This window comes from Azolla caroliniana, unplaced genomic scaffold, assembly GCF_043228905.1.
Source record: "Azolla caroliniana isolate FFs.n. ecotype wild unplaced genomic scaffold, voAzoCaro1.0.p SCAF_1, whole genome shotgun sequence".
Classification (NCBI taxonomy): domain Eukaryota; kingdom Viridiplantae; phylum Streptophyta; class Polypodiopsida; order Salviniales; family Salviniaceae; genus Azolla; species Azolla caroliniana.
In genome coordinates this window covers 28,745,168-28,758,404 of record NW_028230436.1, presented here as the reverse complement: position 1 = coordinate 28,758,404, position 13,237 = coordinate 28,745,168, and the positions used below count along the sequence as shown (strand labels likewise).

Here is a 13,237-nt window from a genome sequence, read left to right as displayed (position 1 = left end):
AACTTTAGCCATTATACGGAAATCAGATTCTATTCCTTTGAGGTTTATGTAGAAAACAATCAAGGCCATAAATGTTGGATGCGTGTATGTATGTTAACCTATGACTGTATGCATATACCATAAATCTTCCATACAGGCTATACAATGAATTTATACTTATAACACTATGATTTTTGCATATCCTATATTAATTGTAAATACAGAAGTTAATAACATGATTCTTCCTTCTTCATCACTAACTTTAAATTTGCTCATCCACATAAGCTGGATTGATGATATCGGCAATGTTCACGGACGAGTAAATGGTGGAAATGCTTCAGCACCAGCATTGCTGTTTGGCTCCCATTTGGTATAAAATATAGTATAGATCACCTTGTATTTTTACCATCTTTTACAGATAAATTAGGTTGCAACAATCTTGTTCGAAGTTTTTTCTCTCATGTTTTAGGACACAGTCATTGATGCTGGAATGTATGATGGATCACTTGGCATCATCGCTGCTATTGCTGCAGTAAAGACCCTAAAAATAAAGGGAAAACTTGATAGTTTTCCTCGGCCTATCGAGGCAAGTCTCATTATACCTTCACTTGATGTGAAACTAGAAAAGGAAATTTTGACCTCTTTGATGGACATGCCAGAGGATATATACGTATATAAAGTTTAGTATAATTTCCATCTTAACATCTATTCAATATTATCCAGGTGATTGCTTTTAGCGATGAAGAGGGGATTCGATTTCAATCAACTTTTCTCGGAAGTGCGGCTCTGGTAGGGGAATTTCCTGAGTACCTTCTTGGCATAGAGGACAAAAGGTGTGAAATTCCTAACTTTTCTGAGTACTTGAACTTGTTTTTAGTATCTATACTTCATAAAGTATAAATTGGCATGATCGTCCGGAAACATGCAACATGTAGTTGAAACCGTAAAGCCTGTTTTTGGCTTTCAGTGGGATGACGCTAGAAAATGCTCTGAAGTTTGCCACTTTTCCGGGAACAATTCGAAGTGTGAAAGATATCAAGTATGATAGAGATGATGTGTGGGGTTATATAGAGGTGGTTTTTCATATCCTCTTTCTTGGAGACCTTCCAATAGTTACCATCTGAAGAAATAAATGCCATGATGCATTCACAGCTACACATAGAGCAAGGTCCAGTGCTTGAAAGACAAGGAATCGCTCTAGGCATAGTGGAAAGCATAGCCGGCCAGACTAGACTCTTGGTAATTTTTAAATATTTTTTAATAAATATGGCTTACATGTGCCAGTTGAAAAGTTTTCCATTGAATATATGATAAATGAAATGTTATTTATATATAGGTCAAACTTACAGGATCCCAAGGACATGCTGGTACTGTACCGATGGCTATGCGAAGGGACCCGATGGCAGCTGCAGCGGTTGCAATCGTTGGAATTGAGCACAGTTGTAAACACCCGGAAGAGTTTCTCTTTATGAGAAGTGAAGTGAACCAAAGACATGGCCACTTTATGTTTGGAGGTGCTTTGTTGTGCACAGTTGGTGAAATTGCAGCCTGGCCTGGTGCTAGTAATGTCATCCCTGGTGAAGTAAGAGTTATTGTTTCAAAAATCCTTTTCTAGTTTTTAACGCTTGCCTTTATAAGGAAATTGCTGGAAAAATGTCTTTTAAAGTTTCTTATATGATGCATAAAGGAAATGCATTTGTGTCATGGTTTAACACGTAACGTCTTGTTTTTGTTGTACAACTTGCAAAATGTTAGAGTTCACATTAGTTTGTAATGCATTCTATATAGGTTACTTTCTCTGTCGACATTCGTGCAGAAAATGACGATGTCCGGACAAAGGCGGTTGACATGATAAAAAACAAAATCAAAGAGACATGTGAGGATAGGCAGATATTGTTTAATATTTCAGTCAAGGTGTGTGTGTGTGTGGTTGGTGTGGAAATCAAACTTTGTTTAATCTTGAAACTTATAATATGCCTTGGAATCTTGACACTTACAATCTCTTACTCTTGGTGGAAATTTTTCTATGCTACATAGCATGAAGCAAAAGCAGTCCATTGCCATCCAGACATTCAAGAACTTTTGAATGTGGCAGCAACAAAAGCTCTCCACAATCTTCCAGCATCCGGGTTACATTTAGATCAACAATTTCTTCCAACTCTTGTCAGTGGTGCTGGACATGATGCTGCTATGATGGCACACTTGACAAAGGCAATGAGACTTGGATTGCATGTCTTAATAATACTTTTATTCATGCCCATTCTAAGTAAAACACCAAAATACCTCTAACTCTTCAGGTATTTACCAAGATGCCCCTAAGTTGTCCCCCTAGCTAGTACAAAATTTACTACTACATAGGGGTATTATTCGAGCAATTTCATGAAACATCGGGGTATTTTGGTAAATATCTAAAATGTTAGGATATCATATATGATAGTGTTCTTTGTGCACTAGTTTTTTCCCATTAGAGTTAGTTGTCTTGGTAGTTATGTTGACTTTCCTTTTTGTGACATGAAAGGTTGGTATGCTTTTTGTTCGATGTACCGGAGGTGTAAGTCACTCTCCCAACGAGCATGTGCAGGATGATGACATATGGGCAGCAAGCCTTGCACTAAAGGCCTTTCTCGATAATGAGATTACATCTACTAACAACTAGCAGTACTTCCCAAGTCTCAATCCACATCTTGATGGAGTTTGAAGCATAAGCTTTACTACATCACAATAAATATAATGCTTCACTATCATGAGTACTCTAATATTACCCTTATAAAATTTGTGGGTGTAGGTGTCTTAGGTTGGTAGCAAATCTAGAATGCTAATGGAACAATTACAATGATATATGAGCAACAAGAACTCTTTATCTTTTATTTATAATTGCACCTCTTCAAAGTAGAAAGTATAATATGTTTCAATTTCTAGTTGAAAGCTTTTTAATGTTTTAGCTTCGGATTAATATAATATAATTAATATTAGATTTGACACAAAAATGTATACTTTATTAATATATGAAGATATGAGTTGGGGTGGGATTGTGTAAAATTACACACAAATAAAAACACAACTCTAGATTCGTAAGAAATTATGAGAAATGATAGATTAAATAAAGAAATTATGTTGTGTTCCACATGCAAGTAATTCATGAGAAATGAGAACAATTGTTCACAAATGCCCCCTTGGGCTCAAGAAATCTCAAATTGCCTTATGGGACCCATTACATAATACAACCAAGTTATAGACACATGAGATTTAATTATAAAGTCACTAGGAATTATTCTTGGTGAATGAACTCATATACAACCCGAAGACAAGATATCCATGTATTAATGGAAGTATCTTTAAAAAATCATGAATTGTTCACCATATACAAGATTATGGATCTCTCTTTGACTAGCCCCAGTTAATTGCCAAACCATATTCTTTGCGTGTGAACATATCAAAATACTATCTAAGAAATCATGGAGAATAATATATTGTACACCATTGAAACCATACTTAGGTGTGCCCCCATTGTCTTACATAGTTACACCCTCTGCTTCTCTTTATGAGACATGTGCTCCTTTAACCATGTTTGATGAATCACTTTACACAAAGAACATCCAAATGTAGACCCGCAACATCAAGGATATCCCCTCATCTCTTTCTCTCTTGTTCACTTGAGTATGTCATGATGTGTAATAACCACTCAAATTGTTGCTCAAGAGTACTCTAAATTCTATAAGTTTCCCTATCACCCACAACATTGAAAGAGTCATTTTAGAACCTTTGTGGAGGCATTCAATGAATCCTTGACATCTTGGAGTCCTCAAAATTCTAGATATGGTAAAACGTGGGCCCAGATCACCAGAACTCTTTTTCAAGATCACAAACAATTCCTTTTCCCGAACTAGGATGTGCCAATTTGTTATAAAATAACAATGTGGCCTCACATGTCTCACAAATTTGATATGGTGAACACAATTATGGAACCAAACCTCAAGGTCATACAACAATTATGACAAAATCAAGTGAATGCAGAATGAATTGTTTATGTAATATATAAAATGTGAAATTTATGAACCTCTCAAAATTGCCATCTGGATTCACTTTAAAATTGTTGTATCAATATGACAACAAAAATGAATCAAGAATGTTAAATGTATATTTACAAAGGGTCAAATTTTTGTGAGGGAACCCCCAAAAGGAAAGGTTTCCGTGAGCTAATTACAACAATGGAGGTCCCCTTGTAAGAGCTTCTTATGCATACATAGCATTTGCCTGGGTGACTGATAGTGGGCTACTATGTAGCCATCCTCACATCGAGCTTGATAAAACTTCCACATGTTAGCAATGTGGACACTTCCACCACCTTGTTGAAATTGATGGACCCATAATCCCATGCTAACATCCTCCATTTTGAACAGCTACAAGCAGTGAGAACATCATATAACAAGAAAAAGGCATTTAGAATTTCGGGCAAAACAACATACAATTTCGGACATTTAGAATTTAATTGAACAGCATTCTGGTAAATAACAAACAAGGTAGGAGTATACAATTTGGTGCACAAATAAGGATCCAGTACCTCGAGAGCTTTCCTTCTATTTTGTGTCACTATAAATTGCGCAATATTGGTTGAAATAATGTAACCTAGACCATTTGCATATGTAGGGTACACCTCATCGGGCCATTCCTGCTCAGAGCAAGATAAATATACATCCACATAAACTAGATGCACATAAAATCCATGTCAAAATTAAATAATCGTTCTTTAAGAGACTTTATCGTTGTGTTTCAATTTTTAGGTGTGATCACGAAATATACCTCAAATGTGACTGCCCATTTCCCCATTCGCAATGGCCGATGAAACATGTTCATGTTTCCCATATACAAACCTTGATTTTGATTCTCCATCTTTAACTCATTCAGCACGGCATCTACTCGAACATATGTATCATCATCACATTTCATGATATAATTAGTTGATACATTGTGAACCTGTGCCAAATATGAGTATTTAAAAGATTAACTGCGATGAATATTTGTCATTTATGTTAGAAGAAATAAAGAAAGACAGATGTATTAATGTCTTTAGAAGACAACAATCACCTATGCGACTCAACAAAATATAGTACCTTAAAATATTCTCTCCAATGAGAGCAAGGAAAAGAAATTATATGAGTATGCGTATGCGTATGCGTATGTATAGTTTCTGAAATATGTACTTCAAATTTTACCATAATTGACATAAAAACACAGAGTGACACAGCCACATATTGATACCATGGTTAAAACAGAGTTAACTGGCAAAAAATAAAGGAAAGCTTGAGAACACGTACAGCATATTCACATATTGCCAAGGTCTTGAGCACCACAAGATTGTACTCATCCATGAAAGGCAGTAATACCATGTCACCATAATAGTTAGCTTCTTTCTTCACATGGAGATTGACATCTTTATCTGGGTGCTGCTACCATAGTTATCCATGGTTATATCATACCTTCATAAATGAAAATATAATAAATATATGTGATCATTTCATACCATGGCAACAAAAAACCTGATCACTACTTTAGCTGATTTAATTGGCTCAGCTTGAAACCAGGATGATCGCATAGCCATCCTTTGAGTAAAATGATCACTTGCTGAGAGTACTCCAATGAAGAGATCAATTGGACCATTCTTAAACTTCGGTGCTCTCAACAGGTGCCCATTCTCAAAGATTTTCTCATCAATACTTTTTGGTGGGAGAGATGGCAAAGATGTTGCAATGAGAGCTTGGACATCCACATCACCTCCAACATATGACCCTGTCGTAAGCTCTTCAATGAAACCCTGCAAAATAGCATTTCTCTCTATCTCCCTCTTTATACATATATGTGTTGACAAAAATCAAATATTTTCCCTTCCATACAAAAAAGGAAATAAATCTATGTGATCAATCCAAGTGATGATAGAATATATCAGCAACATATTCCATGTCCAAGCCAGAAGAGAGAGATTCGAAGACATACAAAGGTATCTCGGGTTTAAATGAAGAAGAAATGTCCCAAATCAAGGTTATGTCAAATCAAATCAGGAATCCAACATAGGGAAGATGCTGAAAACCACACCTGATGTATGGACTGAATGCCACAGCAAAACGAAGGGTAACAAAAAAATCTAATAGAAGGTTTCACATGTTGATAGCTGTAGACCAACATATTTTCAGCATTCATAGATATAGACATTATGCCATGTAGGTATACCATACATGCTTTTCCTTTCTATGTACAAGTTTGTGTGTATTACCCTATAAAGAAAGGTGAACTCAAACCTGGGGAAAGATTCTTTTAATAGATTTTCCATAACAAATGACAAACTTTCAGTTACATGCAATCAAGTAGTTAAGAGGAACAGAAATGCACATAGCAATGCATCTAGGTCAGCGGCTTGCCAAAGGAATGGAAACAAATATTCTCAACTAAACGTGACAGTTTCCACAATGCCTATGGGAAGAGGAAATAAAACATTTTGATGATTACAAATATAATTGCCAGATAACCAATAATTCATAAGAAAAACCCAACGTTGTTTGCAGACATGCAGAATATTGTTGTTCTTTATTCAATTGTATAACACCATAACTACACATGATTTCCCCCTATAAATCCACAAAGCTTATAGCACATAAAAGGGAGGCTGTTTTTCAAATTCTATTGCCTACAATAATATAAACAAAGATTCTTCTTGTTCTGGTTTAGCAAAATCTATAAATGAAATGCATGATAATAACAACCTTCAGAGCTGAAAACAATGACTTAAGACATTAAATATTTCAGGTGTTGATTCCTTCAAGAATGTACATAGGAAATTGCTTCCTGCAATGTATCATTGTGTGTATAACATATGTTGATACACACATGCATACATAAACGCTTCTACACATATGTGTATATAGAGATAATACGCATATACATACATATTGATGATATTGTGCAGACACATTTGTAAGAAATTGAGCACAGAAAACAAATTTGTTTGGGTAAACCATAGCAACTTACAGTGGTATAAGGAAAAGATGCAACATGCTTGCCATCAACACTCATGTGGTAACCCTCTAGTCCTGCCCTGACTGTCAGGATGAAGGAGTGGTTCTGAGAGAATGGATATTTCCAGCTCAATTCAGATTTTTCAATCGCCCTATCAAGCCACAAAGGGGACTCTTTCTCATTGTCACCTTTCTGTATCCATTGCTCACACTTCAGAGATCCTTCCACTAGCATGACAAAAAATTATAATGATGTTATTTAATAACGGAATTCCCTGATCTGTGATAAAAATCTATAGACTTCAACATAACTTGACAAAACGAATGCTCTCTTTCTGGAATCTAACCATCATATTCATAACAAAACGCCACATATTTTTTAACATACAAACAGAGAACGCAATGAAAACCATGAAATAAGTGGAAGAAAGGCTGAAAGGAAACAAAGTTTAATGAATATGAGAAAAGAATACAAATGATATAATCAAGAATGAACAACAAACTCAGCACTACTTGAACAAAAGTTCTGCTTTGTTGGGAAAACTCTGTTCCTACTAAAGTGACAAATAGCTAGTTACATATACATTAGGAAAGACCAAGCCAAGAGTTAATAGGTTGATATATGCTCTTGTTAAAGAATGTTATAGATTAGTTAGATGTGGAGAAATGTTTGATTAGTTTCTTATTGTGCCAGATACATTGAGTTATTTAACTTTTACAAGAATGAGAACTTATAATGAGCAATGACAATATATTGGCTTGTCCACAGTCCAAAAACTATAGTTAGAATGCAAACTATATTTAATGCCTTGTATGAAGATGGAGTATCCTCACAACATTGGAATTTGAAGGAAAACAATGTTTAACTAATAAACACACACATGGTTGTAATCTGATACAAGAGAATAAGTCTCGTGATATGAGTACCATCAAACATCACCATGAAAAGGCAAACAGTATTTAACACATATAAAAGCATGAAGCAAGATAGATGTGGTGTTGCATTAACAACTTCAAGAGAGAGAGAGAGGATGTCTCCTGGCATGAGTATCATCACAAAAATACAATTAAAAGACAAGCAGCATATAACACATGAAGATACATGTGGTTATAATGAGACATGAGAGAGAGAGAGAGATGTCTCATGATATGAGCTCCATTACAACAATACAATTAAAAAGACAAACAATGGGTAACACATGATTGTAGTATGGCATGATATGATATGAGAGAAGAAAAAAAACCTGTCTCGTGATATAAGGATGATGTACCATCACAACGTTGACTTGTACCCCACTGACCATTCAGGAACGTATTGAGTTCAATCACTGGTTTATCATTCCAATCACCCTTTAGTCTTGGATTTATGTGCAAAATCCTCGAGGGTTCTTCACTTCCATTAACCTTGGGAGCATGAAGCTCAAACATGAATTGTGAGACCTCCGTTGATACAGGTTCACCATTAGCAATATGTCCAATCCTTGGTACTTTTTCATAGTGTGGTGGATGAGGCACACCAATCAATGTTATGGATGACCCTATAGTGATTCCACATGGAAGACTCATAAAATGATTCTCTTTCTTTATCTCTTTATCTTTAACCATAAAGATTGATCTTGGACATAGAATGCTGCTCTTATCATACACAATGTGAGAGTAATTTGAGGTCAATTCAAGCTCTTCCAATGCTTTTTTTCCCTTTCTTTGGGCTATAAGGATTGATTTTTGAAGGGACCTAAGCTTAAAACGTTGTTTCTCAGTTTCTTGCGTCAGAAAGTTTTCATATATACGGGTAGCTTTTGTGTCAATATGTGGTTCATCTTCGTATGTGGTAACATGGACATGGGTAGACTCTTCTTCTATACTGGGGTTAGGAAAGCTTACCTTATTGAAGACATATTTGTCTATGTATTGCTTAGATTTGAGTTTTCTGCCTTGATACCATCTATTGGAGTAAATGATGTTCCTTGGGCCTCTCCATTCATATGATTCTTTTTCTGCTAGGGAACCATGAAATGCGATGAAATTACAATGCAAGACTTGCCGCAAACTTAGCAAGACACAAATAAGAAGAGCTAAGATAGCTAACAACGTTGATTTTGGCCTGAACTTGGCGGAAGTTCTCGGGAGTGTGCACAGCCCAATACAAATTTCCTCAATTTGAACCATATTCAGAAACCAGACAAAACCTTCGCTTTAGACCCAAAAGAAGATAGCCTTCACAACCTTCGTAAATATATATATACACATACATATAAAGAAGATATATTAAGCAACTCTAGAGAGAGACAGTGTCTGTACATCAGAGTGAAATGCCGGTGCTTTCATGGAACAGAGTGTGTTTCTGTTGTTTTCTGCATTGTAATTTGTGGGTGGGGTCATCATCCTTTCCTTTTCTTTCTCTTTACCTGAAGAGATAGATGTTTAGACTATACTATCACTATGTATATAAATAAGCTGACCTCTCTCACTCTGTTTATGGCCCTCTACTTTTTGCAGCTTTTCTTTGCAGCTCCATTCTCTTTCAAAATCCCCCTGAAATTGCTTTCACACATGGGCCAATTTTGGCCTTAGAAGACGTTAATATATCTTTCTTTCTTTCTCTCTCTCTCTCTCAACACTCAAGATGTAATCTCTTATTTGGTCTTATAGGCCATTTTGGCCTCTTAAAAGACGTTAATATTTCTTTCTTTCTCATATGTGTGGTAGGTAACATAACATAGCCCACTCCAGAATGGCTTGGTTAAGCCGCACGTGTCACGGGTGGTGGGGTCTGACACAGATAGACGGGATCTCCACGTTGATATGCCAAAACTATCACCATTATGCTCGATGCCATGCCAGGAATAGTGGCATGGTTAGCGTGTGTCCTGATCAATTTTATGGACTCGACTTCGATGTTCGTTATGCCATGTTGACGTTACACTCGAATGTAGCCCCCTTGTCGTGCATACTAGCACACAAAAATTCATGAAATCATGATTCGGGACATCTCAACACGTGAAAGTTGAGCATATTCAGGCTTTGATGTATTACTAGGATCTCGCAACTAGCAAGGTAAGTTGTGGTGCATAAGAACCTTGTGGTAATGTACCTTATTTTTAGATTAGAATATGCAACAAGAATCCTCGAGTTATGCGCATCTTGTTTTAATGAGGCGTGGTATGTTATTATAGTTGCACGAAAAGCAAATATGACTTTTGATGTTTTTAAGACATGAAAAGTATGGCATTGTTGTGATTGCTCTATCGATTTTTCAATGTTGAACCTTTCGAATATTTTGAATTCATTGATGGAATAAAGATGTTATACAAAAATGATCATAGCATCTCTCTTAAAAAAAGGTGACTTTGATTATGACAGCATTAAAAATAGCGCTCACCATCAAGGTCAAAATCACACATAGGGTTAATGCACAATGTGTAACTCATAGAGTCATACCTTACCGTTGTTAAAGGCTACCAATGCTTGTGAGATTAATATACATATATGTCATTCTTCTTTGGGAATGAGCCCAACTATGTAAAAGTATGAGAAATGAATGAAAAAAATCTACATGCTTTCACTTTTTCTCTACTCGTGCGCACTTTCATTTTGGAAAGAAAGTGTTAAAATCATTGTATTAGAAAATGGAAAGTTGGAATGCATTATTTATGTCCCTAGCATTGTAGCATGATAGTTTTCGTCATGGTTCTAACTCTACTATGGCATTGGCGATGGAACTCAACAATTTTGTGAAGTTTACAAATATTTCTCTATGATAAAAAAGAGCCAACAAGGCAAATGATGGTGGAAATATGATTTAGAAATATAAATATTGCATTGGAAAACGGAAGAATACATGAGTTGGATTCATTGATTGCTCGTTTAGAGTTACCGCTTGATGTTTCAAATAGTTGCATGTCTCGAAAGTCATTGGTGAAATTTTCACATGCAGTTTGGTGGGTGGGGGAGGGGGGGATTTCATATGCAATAAATGAACATTCTCACAAACCTATAACAAATTCCATTTTGTCACTTTGTTGCAAGACTTCTAAACTTGGAAGAATAATCAAGTCAATGGGGCCCAAGTTGCAAAAACTCAAAACTCGTTACAATAAACAATTGGTAGTTATTTCAGCACCACCAAATAAATCCACAACATACTTGAGTCGAAAAGAAGAAATAAAATTGAATAGTTGAAGTATGTATATCCTACCATTATATCAATATTTGATAAGTTGGCATTTCAATTTTGTTGTTGAAATCATTGGTGGATCCCGGAACAATATTTCCCTCTAATTATGAATCCATAAAAAAGTGCAAAGGATGTTAAATCATGTTTGTAAATTGTAATGATGATAACAACTGAACTTGTGGACAAGTTATTGGCACATTGGAATGAACGCATTTACAACTATGTATATGGAACATGAAATTTAAACAACTTGGCGTGAATTTTGTGCAACATTGAATTAGTTGATTAATTTAGAAATTTATATTTCTAACTTGCTTTACTAGACAATGTTTTTATCTTGGCATAACAACTTATTTGAGAGGAGAGGGTTATCACGTTATTGTTGTGTGATACTTCAAAGATTTATGCCTTTATATGTTGTTGGTTTACAACAACGAGAAATCAAAGGAAGTGGAGGAAGAAATGTTGAAGATGTACCATAGTCATCGAATTTCATTGTGGTTGTATATTGTGAAGTTAGTGACAAAGTTTGCCTTGGGCAAGATTATGGGAATTTTTTACTAAATTTCATCACAATTGCATGTTGTGAAGTGAGTGACAAAGTTTGCCTCGGGCAAGATTATGGGAAATTTTTACTGAATTTCATCACAATTGCATGTTGTGAATTGAGTGTCAATGTTTGATGTGGGTGAGCATATGATATAATCGTAGCTAATAAAAGCAACAACATAAGATATTGTTGGTTGTTCGGTGAGAGGCATGTAAATCCAACAATAAGGATACGCCTATAAATAAGAGGACGATATATGAACCTCAAAGATTTCTGGACAGTACTCTAATACTGATGTAGTATCGTTTTTTTCAAAAAAAATAAGAGGACAATACTCAAATACAATCCTATGTAAGGACCCACTTATGGGTCACATGGTATTTTATTTATTTCAAATTGGTGAGAGAAAGGGTATGCCATGTTTTTTGGCTTGCCATCAACATGTAACCTTGGTGTAGAGCTTATATGTGGCACAGTTCCACCAATGGCATTAAACCTCGCCTAGTTTCTGTGTAAACATCGAATAGGGGTTGCAAGCACGCGGATCGAGAATGGCCATGAGCAATTGTGCAAGATATTGGACTGGCGTATGTGTGAGGGATGAACATAACATTTCTGTGGAAGGTGGGGTGAGTAGATGAAAAGGAGACTAAATGATAAGATAATTTGACGTGTGTATATACATGTAAGGTAAGGACGAGAAGTGTATTTGAATAAAGTGCGGGATGTACATTGTAAACAAAGCGGGACCTAGGCACAACCCAAGGGCCCAAAGGCGTGTAGACGAGCAATGAGAGAAGAACCAAAAATGATAAATGAAGGGTGTCAAGAGACAAACGACGAATTAGAGAGACTCGAGACTAGGGTCGAGATTCAAGGGATGAGAGTTGACCTGAGACTCGAGACAAATAGTGAAGACAAAAACCATGGGAAACAATTGATTTAAGCATAAGCAATAAGCAAGAGAGCAAGACCATGACCACATTCAATTTGGCGTTGTTTTACCTAAGTTCAATTGGGTGGGAAACCCCAATTTCATACATAATAGACTACAATATATGAGGTATGCAAGTTGCCTAGTAGGACTTAACAACTTTACGATTTGATTTTATGTTATTCTAGATTTGTTTTTTAACACAAAGTGAAACCACGCAAAGTTTTCTTTTGGATAATAGGATTGAAGTCTTTTGAACAATTTGATGCATCTTGAGGTTGATGGTGTTGTTCTTAGTGAAAGTCAATTGTTTTATGAACATGTAATATTGTGGACTGCATTTTAATGATTCCTTAAAAATGACGTAAATCCCTCAAGATGGCTTGTGTTTGAAAACATATGCTATATTCAAAACCCATAAATGTTATATCTTCCATCACATAGGCACGATTCTACAAAACGTCGATATGTCACTATAAAAAGAAGATATTGCTTTGTTGCTGCAAGTAGTGTGTACATTCCACATACAAGAGACCATAACCCAAAAAAGCCATTCAAACATAGTTTCGTCGTCATCTAGTCAACGGAAG

General features: G+C 35.8%; 2 protein-coding genes across 2 annotated transcripts; one reads left to right on the top strand and one right to left on the bottom strand.

Annotated features, from left to right (window-relative positions):
- The first annotated feature begins 67 nt into the window (after positions 1-67).
- LOC147869482 (allantoate deiminase 2-like) lies at positions 68-2,366 on the top strand. The gene is made up of 8 exons (XM_087338635.1): positions 68-349; positions 449-565; positions 703-812; positions 947-1,052; positions 1,132-1,218; positions 1,316-1,561; positions 1,768-1,893; positions 2,017-2,366. The coding sequence occupies exons 1-8, from the start codon at positions 167-169 to the stop codon at positions 2,266-2,268; spliced, it is 1,227 nt and encodes a 408-aa protein (XP_087194761.1). The 5' UTR covers positions 68-166; the 3' UTR covers positions 2,269-2,366.
- A 1,620-nt stretch (positions 2,367-3,986) lies between these two features.
- On the bottom strand, positions 3,987-9,343 carry LOC147869481 (hydroxyproline O-galactosyltransferase GALT6-like). The gene is made up of 7 exons (XM_087329979.1): positions 8,231-9,343; positions 7,000-7,214; positions 5,501-5,791; positions 5,295-5,423; positions 4,780-4,953; positions 4,541-4,648; positions 3,987-4,379 (listed from the first exon to the last, which is right to left on the bottom strand). The coding sequence occupies exons 1-7, from the start codon at positions 9,153-9,155 to the stop codon at positions 4,176-4,178; spliced, it is 2,046 nt and encodes a 681-aa protein (XP_087186105.1). The 5' UTR covers positions 9,156-9,343; the 3' UTR covers positions 3,987-4,175.
- Positions 9,344-13,237: the final 3,894 nt, after the last annotated feature.